At 48.9% G+C, this 17,015-nt stretch overlaps 1 protein-coding gene across 4 annotated transcripts in view; it reads left to right on the top strand.

Annotated features, from left to right (window-relative positions):
• LOC117080059 (actin-85C-like) overlaps window positions 1-17,015 on the top strand; it is a 43,400-nt gene that overhangs the window by 4,401 nt on the left and 21,984 nt on the right. For 3 of the 4 annotated variants that reach the window (XM_033204553.1, XM_033204551.1, XM_033204555.1), the window contains exon 4: window positions 12,242-12,368. In XM_033204553.1, coding sequence (XP_033060444.1) covers window positions 12,252-12,368 — 117 coding nt within the window. In that variant the 5' untranslated portion in view covers window positions 12,242-12,251. Of the gene's footprint in view, window positions 1-6,807; window positions 6,902-12,241; window positions 12,369-17,015 lie in introns of all 4 variants that reach the window. The other variant, XM_033204554.1, reaches the window with a different exon arrangement.

Below are 17,015 nucleotides of genomic sequence, written 5' to 3' on the forward strand. Positions count from 1 at the left end.
GTCTTATGCTGGGTAGCAGGTTATTAACTTATTTGTTAAAACAAGGCCAGGTGAGGTGGCTCACACCTATAATCTCAGCATTTGGGAGGCTGAGGTGGGAGGTTAGGTTGAGGCCAGGAGTTCAGGACGAGTTGAGGCCAGGAGCTTGGTAACATAGCAAGTCCCTGTCTCTACAAAAAAAAAAAAAAAAAAAAAAAAAAGTGCACCTGTAGTCTCAACTACTCGGGAGGTGAGATGGGAGGATCATGTGAGCCCCCAGGATGTGGAAGCTGCAGTGGGCTATGATCATGCCATTGCAGTCTAGTCCAGCCTAGTGACAGAGCAAGGCTCTGTCTTGTTAGGAAAAAAAAAAGGCCAGGTACGATGGCTCAGGCCTGTCATCCCAGCACTGTGGGAAGCTAAGGCTGAGGTTTGAGACCAGCTGGGGCAACATGGCAAAATCCTGTTTCTACTAAAAATACAAAATATTAGCCAGGTGTGCAAGTGCATGCTTGTAGTTCCAGCTACTCGGGATGCTAAGGTGGGAGGATTACTGGAGCCAAGAAGGTCGAGGCTACGGTGAGCTATGCTGGTTCCACTGCACTCCAGCCTGGGCAACAGAGCCAGACGCTGTCTCAAAAAAAAAAAAAAAAGTCATCCCTAACGTGTATTACATTACATATACCTTGTTTTACAATATATCATAATAACACAGTATAAAATAAAAATAGAAATAATCCCTTCTGCATGTGTATCTCAGGGTGCAACCCTGGGGAGACAGAGAAGCTTAGATCTGGGGAAGCTTTCATTTGGCCGTTAGGGTTTGCAGTGTGGCTTTCTAGAAGCTGTAAGGTTGAATGAACTGCAGATGCTCAGCCCAACCCAGAGAACTGCAGCTGGTGTGGAAATCAGGCTTCGTGGTAGAATGGGAGGCATGACAAGCTGTAGTGAGAGACGTCGGGTCTGGAACACAGTGACTCGAGGCAGAGGACTGTCCCAGGGCACGGGATCCAGGCTGATGCCCAGGTGCCACTGCACCACTGGCTCAGATGCCCCTGTGACTCCTGCAGCTCCCGGGACTCCTGGGAATGCCACTGGCGATGCCCCACACTGGGTGGTAGCTACCTTTGTATTTACCCAGCCATGCCTTGGCTCCCTGAGCACTGGGCTGCTTCCAGCTCTGCAGTCTAGCACCTGTAGGACGCATCTGTGGATGCTGGTGGGTGGGATCAGCCGCCATATTACCTGCTCTTTGCAGGAAAGCCTGGCCTTTTAAGTCCCAGGCCTAGGACCTGTCCCAGTTTAACCACGACTGAGAAGTTTTTGGGAGAGATGGTTTCTCTCAATGTTGAAACTGGAAGAAACCAAAGTAGGATGAGCTGGTTATTTCACCCAGACTTTGGTACTCAAATACAAGGCCTTGGTTCAGCCAGGACTGATTTTGTGTCACAGGAGCACTCCATATATCCTGTGCGCCTTCTGGAAACCCTCCACTGATTTTGGAAGGAACAGTCATCCCGCATCTCCCACTGGCAGCTCCTGGGGGCTGCCAGCGTTTTACTGAGTGACTCTCAGCTGCCTCCCATCTTGCTAAGGGCAGATTAAACTAGTAAAATGAGACTTGAGAGCAATTATTCCTCCCTGAAAGGCTGGAGTGAGGACACAAGAACATGCTTTTCAGAGTGGGGAGTCAACAATCACAGCAGATTTCTGTAACTGAAGGTGGTGGTTTTCTTGTTGTCTTATCTTTGACTGGTGGACATCAGACTCACCTGCTCTCACCTTATCACCCTCACCTCACCTTATCACCCACCTGGCGGGGTCTTCTTAGACTGAGATTGCTGGGCCCCCACCTAGCGTTTCTCATTCAGGGGATCTGGGATGAGGACTGAGGACTGCATTTCTAACAAATGAAGCTAATTCTGATGGTCTGGGGTCCACACTTTGAGAACTGTTGTCACAGTGTTAAGGGATAAAGTCTGGATGAGGGGTTGTCAGACTTTTTCTATAAGGGGGTCACGTAAGAAATATTTTAGGCTTTGTGGGTGATTTGGTTTGGATCTGTGTCCCCACCCAAATCTCATGTGGAATTGTAATCCCCAGTGCTGGAGGTGGGGCCTGCTGGGAGGTGATTGGATCCTGGGGGTGGAATTCTCCCCTTTGTTGCTATTCCTGATAGAGTTCTCATGAGATCTGGTTGTTTAAAAGTGTGTGGCGTCTCCTTCCTCTCTCTCCCTCCTGTTCTGGCCATGTAGGATGATCCTGCTTCCCCTGCGCCTTCTACCATGATTGTAACTTTCCTGTGGCCTACCTGGAAGCCAGCACCACATTTCCTGTACAGCCCACAGAACCGCAAGCCAATTAAACCTCCCTTCCCTTCCCTTCCCTGCCCTGCCCTGCCTGCCCTGCCCTGCCCTGCCCTTCCCTGCCCTCCCCTCCCCTCCCCTCCCCTCCCCTCCCCTCCCCTTCCCTTCCCTTCCCTTCCCCTTTTTAGACAGTCTCAGTCGCCCAGGCTGGAGTGCAGTGGTGCAATCTTGGCTCACTGCAACCTCCGCTTCCAGGGTTCAAGCAATTCTTTTGCCTCAGCCTCCCAAGTAGCTGGGACTACAGGCACGTGCCATCACACCTGGCTAATTTTTTGTATTTTTAGTAGAGATGGAGTTTCACCGTGTTAGTTAGGATGGTCTTGATCTCCTGACTTTGTGATCCGCCCACCTCAGCCTCCCAAAGTGCTGGGTTTATAGGCGTGAGCCACTGCACCCAGCCCTAAACCTCTTTTCTTTATAAATTACCCAGCCTTAGGCATTTTTTTATAGCAGTGCGAGAACGGACTAGTCTAGCGGGCCACATGTTCTCAACTACTCAACTCTGCCGTGGTAACCCAGAAGCAGCTAGAGTGCAAATGAACGTGACTGAGTTCCAATAAAACTTTATTTACAAAGACAGTCAGTGGGCCAGAATTAGCCTCTGGGCTTTGGTTTGCCAGCCTCTGGTTCAGACCATTACAGTGGGATTTTCAATGATCCCCTTAGCTTCTCTGTATTTTCCATCTTTGTATTGGTGTGTGGATGACTTTGAGCCAGTTGAAAGCAGACCATGGAGGTCTGGGAAGGACCGTTTGTTTAGAGTATAGATGCAGGGCAGTGTAGCACAACCATACCAAGGCTTTATAGCTTTCAACAACCATCATATTATACTCACCAGTCTGTGGGTCAGCTGGGGGTTCTTCTGGTCTGAGCTGGTTTGGCTGGTCTCTCTGAGCTGTCTTGTGCACCTGGGGTTGGGGGTCACCTCACAGGTCATCTGATGGTGGATTATCCAAGGTGGCCTCAGCCACATGTCTAGCAGGTGGTAGACTGTTGGCTGGGCACCTTGGTTCTCTTCCACGTGGCCTCTCCTCCTCCAAGAGGCTACCTCCAGCTCCCACACCAGGGGTCTGAACATAGCAAGGGAGGAAGCTGCACTTCCTCTGATGACTATGTTTGGAGATCACACAATGTCACTTCCATCACACTGTATCCATCAAAGGAGTCACAAGGCCAGTCCAGAGTTAAGCATGTGAAAATAGGCTCCACCTTGTAACAAGAGCAGCTGCAAGGAATCTTTGGCTGTTTGCGATTTACCACTCAGATGGAATGAAAGGATAGGGAATGAAGCTGCTTGGCATTGAATTTTAACTCCAGCTCTCATAGCTGGAGGTCTCACTTCATCCCCCTGAGCCTGATCCGCCCCCGCCCCCAACAAAAAAATGAGACTGATGCTACCTAGCCTCAGAAGGTTGCTGAGAGGCTAGCTGGATTAATCTGGAGGAGTGTCTGGCACAAGCAAGTCCTCTCCATGTGGCTGCTGTTATTAATGTCTCAGTGAACCCCTACAGATGTGACATCACTGGAGGCGTAAAGAATTGAGGACACCCAAGACCATTGGAATGTCCCTTCACATATGTACCCAAGGACTCCCTGCCCAGCTCTGGGCTTTTGCTTATCTGTTTCCCTGCCTAGAATCTGTTCAAGCCTTCAAAGGTCAACTCACATTGTAGCCTCCTTTTACAGCCCTTGTTGCATTGCATAATTTCTTTTTTACAAATATCTTTCTCCTATGAGCTGGGGGCTTCTTGAGAGCAGAAACAGGGTCTTGCCCAGAGCCCATGGTAGTGCCTTGGGGAACATCCTATCCCAGCCCCTTTAAATCATCTGGGGTTTGCTTCACCCTATTTTCCATCAGAAACATTGGAAGCCAGCCAGCACTTCTCAGGAGAGGAAGGATGTAAGCAATACACATTCTGCTCCCTTGCAGGTCTATGTGGTCTCTCTTCTGGGACATTGCCATATGGATCTTAGCATAATTTGCTTAAGAAAAACACAGTAGCCAAGTTCTGTCAATCCTATCTGTTTCCCATGAGAAGAACAGATCTCATCCTCAGGGCATCAGGGATGTTCAGGCTTTTTCAGAAGAGAGAACACAAAGGTGGGTCCCCCAAGGGCGTCTCTGTGCACTTGGAGAGATCCAAGAACTTGCTAAAGTAATGTAATAAGTTAGTATTCAATGCACACTTGTAGGGTTGAACTATGCTTTGTTATAAAGGGATGCCAAGATAGTAGAAAGTTTGTGTAGGGAGTAGACAGATACATCATTTCTCTTTCTATAAGGCCTGTTTTGAAAGATTTCTTTCTACCTGTAATCCCAGCACTTTGGGAGGCCGAGACGGGCGGATCACGAGGTCAGGAGATCGAGACCATCCTGGCTAATACGGTGAAACCCCGTCTCTACTAAAAATACAAAAACTAGCCGGGCGAGGTGGTGGGCGCCTGTAGTCCCAGCTACTTGGGAGGCTGAGGCAGGAGAATGGCGGAAACCCAGGAGGCGGAGCTTGCAGTGAGCTGAGATCTGGCCACTGCACTCCAGTCCGGGCGACAGAGCGAGACTCCGCCTCAAAAAAAAAAAAAAAAAAAAAAAGAAAGATTTCTTTCTAACAAATGGACTAGGTGAAGACACGGCTGTCTGAACTTAGAGAGGTATAAGAGATGCAAGGATCAAAATGACTACATTATGTATCCATCCATCCATCCATGGACTTACCACCCATCATCCATCCATTCACCCATCCTCTCATCCTCTCATCCATCCATCTATCCACTCATCCCTTCATCTGTCCACCCACCCATCCACTCATCCATCCATCCACCCACTCACCCACCCACCCATTCATCCACCCATTCATCCATCCATCTACTTATCCACCCATCCATCATCCATCTACCCATCCATCCATCCACCCACCCACCCATCCATCCATCCATCCATTCATCTATCTATCCGTTCAACATTCATTCATTCATCTGCCCACCCATCCATCCACTCATCTATCCATCCATCCTGGAGCTCACACAATGCTTTGCAAATACTTCAGTCTACCAACTTATTTTCCAATAATAACCCTCTCCAACACTCCAACATCCCCTTCTCACAATCTCTCTCTCTCCCTCTCTCTCTCTCTCTCTCTCTCTCTGCCCCTCCTCAACTAACCCCTTTTGGGAAATTCAAATTGCCCAAAATATAATAATATAATAGAGATAACTCCTTGATGTTATTATTGTGATCACCCCTTAGGTATGTACAGCACTTTACAGTTTACTAAACACAAGTCTTCACATCAATCCTCTTCTCTGCAGCCACATGACTCAAGCAATCACAGGACCCATTGGGAACACCAGAGTCATGAGCAGGAAGAACGTCTCCTGTTGCAGCCATGGGGGGAGTCAGGCATGACATGCCCGATGGTGCAGCAGGACACGATGATGTCAGGGCTGCCCCAGATATAATGAACTTTCTGATTTTTGTCTTCTTGTGATGGAAGAAATGATTTTGGATGAAGATGGAGAGAAACAATGATAGGATCAGATCTGTTGTGATGGTTTCCCTGGTGAGGAAAGTAGCTCATAAGCTTGGAAAATCTGGTTCTAACTGGTTCACCTCTTGGAATTGTCTTCCCACCTGGCTTCCACAGGTCTGGGTCATGAAGTCCCTTCCCTTTCAGCCAGGACTGTTTTGTCCACCTCCCACTCCCTCTGCAGGCACACTTGGCAGAGCCTGGACATTTTGGGTTGCCATAACTTGGAAGGTGTTACAGCGATCTAGTGGGTGGAAGCTGGGGGACAGCTACACATCCTACAAGGTACAGGACAGCCCACAGCAGAAAACGATCAAGACCAACATCTCCAGAGGACTGCGGGTGTGTGGCTTGGCGACGCGTGGCCTTCCAAACAGAGCTGGTGGGCCCTGACCCACTTTGGCCCAGAAGTTTCTGTCACCTCTCCCGGTCTGTGTGACTGCTATTCTGTGACATTTGCACACTGCAGTCATAGCTCAGTGCTCCAGGCAGGACAAGTGACATCACAAGACATGCACAGGTAGCCTCGATGGCACGGATCACAATTGAAAAATTATTAATGACTTTTTAATTTAAAAATAAATTCTGGGCCAGGTGCAGTGGCTCATACCTGTAGTCCCAGCACTTTGGGAGGCCGAGGCAGGTGGATCACCTGAGGTCAGGAGTTTGAGACCAGGTTGGCCAACATGGTGAAACCCTGTCTCTACTAAAAATACAAAAGTAGCTGGGCGTGGTGGTGCATGTCCATAATCCCAGCTACTCAGGAAGCTGAGGCAGGAGAATTGCTTGAACCCAGGAGGCGGAGGTTGCAGTGAGCTGAGATGGCGCCATTGCACTCTGGCCTGGGTGACAAGAGCGAAACTCCATCTCAGATAGATAGATAGATAGATAGATAGATAAATAAATAAATAAATTCCATATAATATCTGGCTTCCCAGGGAGACCAGCATGCCCATGGGGAAAGAAATTTGTCTGAATCCTCCTCACTGTCTCCTCACTCTAGAACAGCACCGTGCCCCTGGGAGGCAGTTGGTAAATATTTGCCGAATGAATACTAATAACCCTCTGAGTGAATCTACCTTAAGCTAAATCTACAAGAGCATTTTCAGAGGATAATCGTGTATCTCTAATTTTCAATGATTTTCTGGGCATTCCATCCAATGAAGCTCTAATGCCCAGGACCAAGGGACCCAATTGCAAAAAATCAGTCAGTCAGGACTGTCCTGGTTGCAAGTGACAGAAACCCAACTTAGACCCATTTGGCAGGAAAAAATTCTGTTGGATCCCTGTGCTGAACAGCGCAGGGCAGGCTGAGGTTTGTGCTCCAATGATATCGTAAAAATTCTGTTCCTCATGTCTCTCCTCTGCTTCCTGCGGGCTGACTTCCTCCTCAGGGAAGCTCTGGCTGTGGGGCTACAGGACAGCTGCAGGGCAACTCCAGGCTCACTTCGGGTTCTCCCAGATCCTGAATCCAAGGGAAGAGAGTATCCTTCCTGAGAGTTGACCAAGATCCCAGGAAGAAACCATGGCTGGCATCACATGCCCACCCTGGTCAAGGGTAGCCGTCACAAATCAATGCAAATTTTGACCTAAGACAATTGAAATGTATTCTGACAGTTTGGAGGTCAGAAGTCTGAAATGGATTTCACTGGGCCAAAATCAAGGTGTCTGCAGGGCCATTTTCCCTCTGCGGGGGCTCTAGGAACTGGGAGAACCTATTTCTTTGCCCTTTCTAGCTCCTGGAGATGCTTACATGCCTTGACTCGCTGCCACTTCTCTGTCTTCAAGCCAGGAGTATATAATCTTCCAATCTCTCTGACTCTGACCTCCTGCTTCCTCTTATAAGGACCCTCGTGATTACCTGGCATCCATCCAGATGATCCAGGGCAATCTCCTCATCTCAAGATCTGTAACTTAACTATACCTGCAAAGTCCCTTTTGCCGTGGAAGGTCACATATACACAGGTTCTGGACACTAGGATGTGGCATGAGGACAGCGACCATTATTTAGCCAAACTGCAGTAGCCAAGGAGTGGAATAATCTTAATGGTCAGCATGGGTCCTGTGAGCCCTTAGGGCCCACCTCATCCAAATCTTAAGACTGGAGCAGGATTAGAGTGGAAATAGAGGTAGAGACTCTAGGAGGCTGCTGGGCTAGCTTCCAGAAGCCCCAACTAGGTCAAGAGGCCATGACGTCTGCTAGGCATTTCACAGTGGCCTCATGCAGAAGCAATGACACAGAGGGACCCTGCCTGGACTATGGGTGGGCTCTACCTCTTACCTCTCTGCAACTGTTTGTCACCAGTTCTCTCCCCGGTATTAGTTATGTGCCCAGCACAGCACCTGAAACAGGACAATGCCTTCTTTCCCTTCCTTCTGCATGTCAGTGATGTGAACCAACAGTTTCTTTTCTCAGTAGCCGAATACTCTTTTCTGATTTCTTTTCTTTTTCTTTTCTTTTTTTTTTTTTGGACAGGGTTTTGCTCTGTTGCCCAGGCTGGAGTGCAGTGGTGCCATGTTGGCTCACAGCAGCCTCGAACTGTGCTCGAGCAATCCTCCTGCCTCTGCCTCTCAAGTAGCTGGGACTACAGATGTGTGCCACCACCATGCCTGACTAATTTGTAAATTTTTTGCAGAGTTAGGGTCTTTCTATGTTGCCCAGGTTGGTTTCGAACTCCTGGGCTCAGGCAATCCTCCTGCCTTGGCCTCCTGAAGTGCTGGAATTATAAGTGTGAGCCACTGCAGCTGGCCTCTCCCAATTTCTGTTATGCTTTCTTCAGGTTTTTACTTCTGTGCATTGATAGTCAATATGTGGATTCACAAGTAAGTTTCAGATCAATGAGGATTTGGAGTAAAGTAGAAACGTGCTGCTTGGTTGGCCACATCATTCTGGGGCAAGCTCAGGGATTTAGCCCATTGGAGGCAAAAGCCTTCCCTGCACTGAACCAGTTTTTATTCCACTCAACACACCCCAGATGAAAATATTTTGGCTCAGGAGAGCAGTGCAATTATTCATGGCCTCATTTCCCTCCTTCTGTGGGAGTGGAAGGCAACATCAGATGATTTAAAACAAAGCAAAGGAAAAACCACATTTTTGACATCAGGGCTAATTTCCCTGAATGTAAATGCTATTGTACCAAAGAAAAAATGAAAACAGCTTGACCAGCCCTGGAATTAATTTATTTCTGTGCCCCAAATGCATAGCACTTGGTAGAAAGAGCAAGGTATTTGGATGTCTGCTCCCACAGTGGCTATTTGCTGATTTACGTGGGGGAAATGCCTTGCATATCAAGACAATCCATCATCATTGTCGTCGTCACTGTCATTGTTATCATTATCATCATCATTATCAGTGTTATCATCATTGTTATCATTATCATTGTCATCATCATCAATGTCATCATTGTCATCATTGTCATTGTCATCATCATTATCTGTCAGTGTTGTCATCATTGTCATAGTCATCATCATAATTGTCATTGTTATCATTATTTTCATCATCACCATTGTCATTGTTGTCATTACTGTTATCATCATTGACATCATCATCATTGTTGTCATCATTGTCAATGTCATCATTATTGTCATAGTCATTATTGTCATTATTTTCATCATCATTGTCGTTGTTGTCATTACTGTTATCATCGTTGTCATTATCATCATTGTTATTGTCATCATTGTCAATGTCATCATCATTGTTATAGTCATCATCATCATCACCATTGTTGTCATCATCATTGTCATAGCCATCGTCATCATTGTCATCATCATCACTATCATCAACATAATCAAGGCCATCACACCTGTCACCACAGTGAGGGTCAGGTCAGGAAATGCACCCAAGGGTTTCCTGTGCTGTCAAGTGCCCCTCATGTCTCAGGCTCTGTTGCAAATTAGAAGGTAAAAAGTCAAATTATTCTTATTTACAGACAATATGATCTTATATACAGAAAATCCTAAAGACTCTACCAAAAATCTTTTAGAATTGATGTATGAATTTAGTAAAGATAAAAAATTAACATATAAGATCAGTAGCATTGCTATACATGAACAATGAAATAGCTAAAAGGGAAATCAAGAAGATAATGCCATTTACAATAGCTACAGAAAATAAAATACCTAGGAATAAATGTAAGAAGTGACGGACAAAAAATTGAAGAGGAGAAAAACAAATGGAATGACATCCCATACTCATGGATCCAAAAATATTGTTAAAATGATCATAGTACCTAAAGTAATCTACAGATTAAACACAACCTCTACCAAAATACCAAGGACATTCTTCACAGAATTAGAAAAATCTTTAACTTTGTACAGAACCAGAAAAAACTCTGAATAGCCAAAACAATCCTGAGCAAAAGCACAAAGCTGGCATTATGACACTTCAAAATATACTACAAAACTGTAGTAACCAATGCCTCTTCCATCCCTGCATGTCGAGGATGAACAGAAATGAACAGGCAGCTGATGCCTGGACTTCCAGAAGTAACAGGCTGGCTGCAGACACACAGTCAGCATGCAGACAGACGGGACACCAGCAAATATTCCAGGGAGGAAGGTTATGAAGCCCCCCACATGAGAGAGCAGGTGGGTTCAAAAGCCATCCAGCCATATCAGCTGAGCATGCGGTACTCAGAGGGGGAGTGTGGGCCTGACGTGGAGATGTGAAATGGGCCTGCAGAGATGACGGCAGCTCCATGTGACGAGGGCCTGACATGGTGCGGCAAACTGACTGACGTTTCTGGACAGCAATTTGGCAAAATGTTTAAGGAGCCTTTAAAAATTCTTGCTCTTCCAACTAGTCATTCGAAGGAGGTGATGGAAAGGGGCTGATCCAAAATGCAGGAAAAAGAGGGATGACGAAGGAGATTATCCCAGGGTTGCTGATGGTGCCAAAAAAAATAGGACCTACAGACTCCACAGAGGATTCATAGCAGGTGTGGCAGATGATATTAGAAGGAAAACGTTTCCATCGAATACTCCATAACACGCAAATGGCTATAAGGTTCCATTGAAAAGTCTAACACAAAATCATATATACTATAATATATGTAGTGTATATACCTTAGCAACTTAGTGAGAGACGCCCTGGTGCCCCACTGAGTTGCACCTCACACAGCTGTTCACAGAGGCACTAGATGAAGGGAGACCCCTCTGTTTTCTGTGCCAACTATCAGGGTAGATAGCTGAATATTGATAAAGGTTACCTCTGATTAGTAGGATTTAGAAAGGGTTTTGTTTTTCTTCACGGTTTTCTCTATTTTCTACAATGAGCCTGTATTCTTTGTTTATCAAGAAAAGATCCAAAAGTCACTTATAAAATGAAGAAAACATTTGTCATGACAAATATTTAGTCACAATGCAATATTCAAAAAAGAAAATTGACTCATTCATTTTTGAGGGTAGTCGATTTTTTAAAAACCTATACACTGCATAAAAGTAGGTTGAAAACAGCCTGGGCACAGTGACTCACGCCTGTAATCCTGGAACTTTGGGAGGCTGAGGTGGGCGGATCACCTGAGGTCAGGAGTTTGAGACCAGGCTGGTCAACATGGCGAAACCCTGTCTCTACTAAAAATACAAAAAATTGACCCAGTGTGGTGGCTCACACTTGTAACCCCAGCTACTCAGGAGGCTGAAGCAGGAGAATCCCTTGAACTTGAGAGGCGGAGGTTACAGTGAGCCAAGATCATGCCACTGCACTCCAGCCTGGGTGACAGAGTGAGACTTTGTCTAAGAAAAAGTAGGTTGAAAACAGAAATGCCAAAATATCAGAGGGGTGACCACGGGCAGGGACCTCAGGTGAGTGTTGATGCTCTGTATCTTTCTGCGTGTTTTCTAAACTTGCAAAAATATGGAGAACGTTCTCTAGAAGCAAAGCAGAGGGAGAGAATGGTCTCAACCAGGGCCAGGAGGCCAGTGAAGCCTCCCGGATGAGGTGGTGTTGAAGCTGGAAGTCAGGAATCTGGCTGGGACCACAGCTTGCAGACCACCCAGGGCCCTTCTCCCCTTGGGGTCTCCCCTCCCACAAAGGGGAGAAGGGCTGCTTCAGAGAAGTGGCTGCGAAACAGGTCTCAGAGTTTGCTAGAAACAGGTGGAGGCCGGCCTTAGTGCAGGGCCCCCCTAATCCTCCCTTCTCCCGGGCAGCCATGTGCAAATGGTCATCGGAAAGGACCCCCTTCCAGCAAAGTGCACACAGCATCCTGGAAGTGGCTCTTGCCCGCCCAGGGCCCAGCTCTGGGTGTGGGGGGCCACCCACACTGCCCTGGGCCCCCGGGCGCTATGAACCCTGAGCCTAACGCCCAGCACAGCGCCTGCCCCAGGGACCAGTGACATGCAGTGGCGTGGGTAACCATGTGTTCTCTTCCACAGCCTCACCGCCATGGACAGTGTGCCCCTCATCTGTGACTACGGCTCTGGCTTCAGCAAGGTGGGATTCGCAGGAATGGAAAGCCCAATGGGCGTGTTCCCCACTGTCCTCGGGAAACTTCGGCACGATGTGAGTGATGTCGGGGTCTCCTCCCTGTGGGGTGCTGCTCATCCAGAGGTGGTCTGCCGGCCCAGTTGGTCCCATCACCTCTCCCACAGGGTGGCCAAGGCAATCCCCTGAGCAGGGCATGGTGGGTGTGAACGTGCCTCCACGAATCCAAGTTGGGAGCACCAGGCTTGGTACCACACAGAGGGCCGGGCCACCTAGAGTCTCTGCCTCAGCCGGTCCGGGGTTGGGGATGGGGTGGGAAAGGCCTTGCCCCTCTCACGGCTCCCAGCATGCGGCCCGCTCTGAGAACCACAGGCTTAGAGGGAGCAGTGATGTGTAAATCAATAAAGTGGACACGTTGTGAAAAATCAATCTTACTGCCCGTCTCCCATCTCTGGCTCTTCCCACCTTCAGAGAGGTATGGATGCAGAGAAGGAGCAATTCGCCTTTAGGATAAATGGGAGTCCATTAGGGTGAGCAGCAATGGACACTCAGCCTCTGTGACAGGAAGGCAGTAGGAGGGCGGGTGGGGACCGGGGTACACGCCCTCCAAAAGGTCCGTGTCTGACATGCCAGCAAGTGGACCCCACATTGCCAGATCTTCCTGCATTTCAAGGGAATTTAGAAACGCAGGTGTTTCTATTGTGGTAAAGTAAACACAGTGTAAAGATGTGTTAACTGCACAGTTCAGTGGCATCAAGAACATTCACCACCATCTATCTCCAGAACATTCTCATCCTCCCAAACAGAAGCTCTGGCCCCATTAAAAACCAGCTGCTCATCCCCTTCCCCGGACAACACAGTCGCATCGTAAACGAAACTCGGCGAATGGGCCTGAGCCCAGCCACATTCCCGGTAGGGAGGGAGATGCCCCTTCTCCCCGAAGAGGAACCGCTTGCTCCGAGAGGTGACTTCTGGAATCCACGTGGTGACAAAGTGGTGGTGACAAGACCCCCAGTGCACCTGCGTTCCCAGCCCATGCTCTGGATCATGGAGCTCATCCTCCAGAAGATCCCGTCGTCCGTGGTAGGGAGCAGCGTCATGACACGGAAGATCTCAGATGTCACAGGACCTCATGGCGATCACTCTTGCGTTTTGCAGCACTTGGAGCAAATTATTGGCAATGTTTCTAATTATCCAAGATGCACTGGCTCCCAGAGCTGTGACAGAGGAGAAAATCCCATCGCCCTCTCTAAGAGGATGAAATGCACATGGCTCCTGGGAACCAGTGGATTTCCTCCTCGCTGTCCAAGTGGCAGGCATCATAGCAGCGACCGCCCTGGCAAATCGCAGGTGCCTGCACTCGAGCTAGACAACCAGCTTACCGCTTGGAGATTGTGGTACTCAGTGGTTAAGAGCTGGGGCTGCAGCGCCGGGGAGACTAAGGCTCCAATCTCAGTCCTGTCCTCAGCACATGCATGACTCAGGGCAAGGGTGCTGCTGTGGCAGAGGCATCTCTTTTGCATAATATGATTGTCCTCATAGATGTATCTCATAGATTCAGCCTGAAGGTTAAATGAGATGAGTGAATACATGTTTGGCGCAGTTTCTGGCCCATGGGGAAGGTTTAGCAATGACAACGATGGCAGTGATGAGAATAATGACTAGCATATTCATGTATTTGCTTAGAACAACAGAAATGTGGCCAGGCGCACTGGGTCACGCCTGTAATCCCAGCACTTTGGGAGGCTGAGGTGGGTGGATCACCTGAGGTCAGGAGTTTGAGACCAGCCTGGCCAACATGGCAAAACCCTGTCTCTACTGAAAATACAAAAATTAGCTGGGCGTGGTGGTGCGCACCTGTAATTCCAGCTACTCTGGAGGCTGAGGCAAGAGAATCGCTTGAACCCAGGAGGCAGAGGCTGCAGTGAGCTGAGATCACACCACTGCACTCCAGCCTGGGTGGCAGAGTGAGAATTCATCTAAAGAAAAAAAAAAAAGGCCGGGCGCGGTGGCTCAAGCCTGTAATCCCAGCACTTTGGGAGGCCGAGACGGGCGGATCACGAGGTCAGGAGATCGAGACCATCCTGGCTAACACTGTGAAACCCCGTCTCTACTAAAAAAAATACAAAAAACTAGCCGGGCGCGGTGGCGGGCGCCTGTAGTCCCAGCTACTTGGGAGGCTGAGGCAGGAGAATGGCGTAAACCCGGGAGGCGGAGCTTGCAGTGAGCTGAGATCCGGCCACTGCACTCCAGCCTGGGCGACAGAGCGAGACTCCGTCTCAAAAAAAAAAAAAAAAAAAAAGAACAACAGAAATGTATTTTCTTATAGTTCTGGGACCTGGAGTCTGAAAGCAAGGTGTCAGTAGGGCTGGCTTCCTCCCAAGGCTCTAGCTGGGGGATCTTTCCTGCCTCTTCCAGCTCCTGGGGGCTCCAGGCATCCCTTGGCTGCCTCTGTCTTCACATGGCCTCCTTCTCTTTTTCCTTTTCTGTCTCAAATCTCCTCCTGCCTCTCTCTTAGAAGGACACTTGTCATTGGATTTGGGGCCCATCCAGGTAATCCAAGGCGATGCTCATCTTGAGATTCTTAACTATCACTTCTGCAAAGACGCTTTATCCAGATAAGGTCACCTGAGACTCCAGGTGGACATAATGGTGGCGGGGGGAGGGGGGCATCATTCAACCCACTGCAGTTACAATGTGGAATTTCATCTCAGCTCTCAGCCCCTCCTCCAGGGAAGGGGCCTTATCCTTGGGGTATGAATCTTGGGATATGAATTGACTTAGAGGGGGTGCATTAGGAGCGTCTGCTGAGACCGAGGCTCTCCCCTCCGAATCCACCCCAGCTAGGCTGTAGGCACGGTCACTGTCTCCCATCACCCCCGGATGAGACTGTCCTAGTTGCAGGAAAACAAGTTCAGGGATCCCGCTGATTCTATGTTGTGGTGAGTTATATAATTATTTCATTATATGTTACAATGTAATAATAGTAGAAATAAAGCACACAATAAATGTAACACACTTGAATCATCCCAAAACCATCCCCTGCCCTGCTCAGTGCAAAAACTGTCTTCCATGAAACTGGTCCCTGGTGCCAAAAAGGTTGGGGAACGCTGACCTAGATGGCGAAACAAGATCACAGCAAGAGGGAAATTCTTCGCCAAAACAATGAGTGACCAAGATGAATTATGGAGCAGCAGACTGCTCTGTGGAACCACAGCAGACTGGCTCTTGATCTGGATTTATTTTCATGGGCAGGTGGGAGTAAGTTTCTATCTCTGAGAGGGGTCACCTTTTGTCCTAGATGTAAGCTCCATGGCCCTTCCCACAAGCTCGATGCAGTGTCCTTAACTCCCAAGTCAAGAAGTCACAGCCACAGAGACCCAGGGTGTCCCTTGGGGCTCCCCCACCCCCACGCCCCTTCCAGGGCTTGAGTCTGGCAGCCAAGATGGCAGTGAGACCCCTCGTAGGAGGACTTGTGAGAACAGAGAGGCAGGCTGAAGGCATTGCCCAAAGTCATTGGGTCCCTTCCGAGTAGAGCAGCCGCTCTGACCCACAGGCCTCCTGACGAAAGGACGCGAGGCCCAGCACTGTGCCTCTTTTTATTTCAAACAGCAACTTCCAACCGGAAAAAACATTGTTCCTTCTGCACACCCATGACTGTGTCCCTCCCCCACCACCCACCCACCGCACTTAGATGTGGGTGGCTGAGAAACGTTCGAGGAGGTGGCCGCAGTGACAATCCCTCCTACCATGAAGCCAGCTTATGAAACACATTCCTGCTGGTGGGCTTCATCGACTTGATCCTCCAGCAGCGCCATGGCGAGGTGTGAGGAAGAGAAGTCATTGTTCCCATTGAACAAAGAAGAAGATGGAGGCTCAGAGAAGGGGATGGAGGCTCAGAGAAGGGGATGGAGGCTCAGAGAAGAAGATGGAGGCTCAGAGAAGGAGGTAGAGGCTCAGAGAAGGGGATGGAGGCTCCGAGAAGAAGATGGAGGCTCAGAGAAGGAGACGGAGGCTCAGAGAAGAAGATGGAGGCTCAGAGAAGAAGAGGGAGGCTCAGAGAAGGAGGTAGAGGCTCAGAGAAGGAGACGGAGGCTCAGAGAAGAAGATAGAGGCTCAGAGAAGGAGGCAGAGGCTCAGAGAAGGGGATGGAGGCTCAGAGAAGGAGATGGAGGCTCAGAGAAGAAGATGGAGGCTCAGAGAAGGAGGCAGAGGCTCAGAGAAGGGGATGGAGGCTCAGAGAAGGAGGTAGAGGCTCAGAGAAGGGGATGGAGGCTCAGAGAAGAAGATGGAGGCTCAGAGAAGGAGGTAGAGGCTCAGAGAAGGAGATGGAGGCTCAGAGAAGAAGATGGAGGCTCAGAAGAAGGTAGAGGCTCAGAGAAGGAGATGGAGGCTCCGAGAAGGAGATGGAGGCTCAGAGAAGGAGGTAGAGGCTCAGAGAAGGAGATGGAGGCTCAGAGAAGAGATGGAGGCTCAGAGAAGGAGGTAGAGGCTCAGAGAAGGAGATGGAGGCTCAGAGAAGGAGGTAGAGGCTCAGAAAGGAGATGGAGGCTCAGAAGAAGATGGAGGCTCAGAGAAGGAGATGGAGGCTCTGAGAAGAAGATGGAGGCTCTGAGAAGAAGATGGAGACTCAGAGAAGGAGGTAGAGGCTCAGAGAAGGAGACGGAGGCTCAGAGAAGAAGATGGAGGCTCAGAGAAGAAGAGGGAGGCTCAGAGAAGGAGGTA

This window comes from Trachypithecus francoisi, unplaced genomic scaffold, assembly GCF_009764315.1.
Source record: "Trachypithecus francoisi isolate TF-2019V2 unplaced genomic scaffold, Tfra_2.0 Lachesis_group8, whole genome shotgun sequence".
NCBI lineage: Eukaryota > Metazoa > Chordata > Mammalia > Primates > Cercopithecidae > Trachypithecus > Trachypithecus francoisi.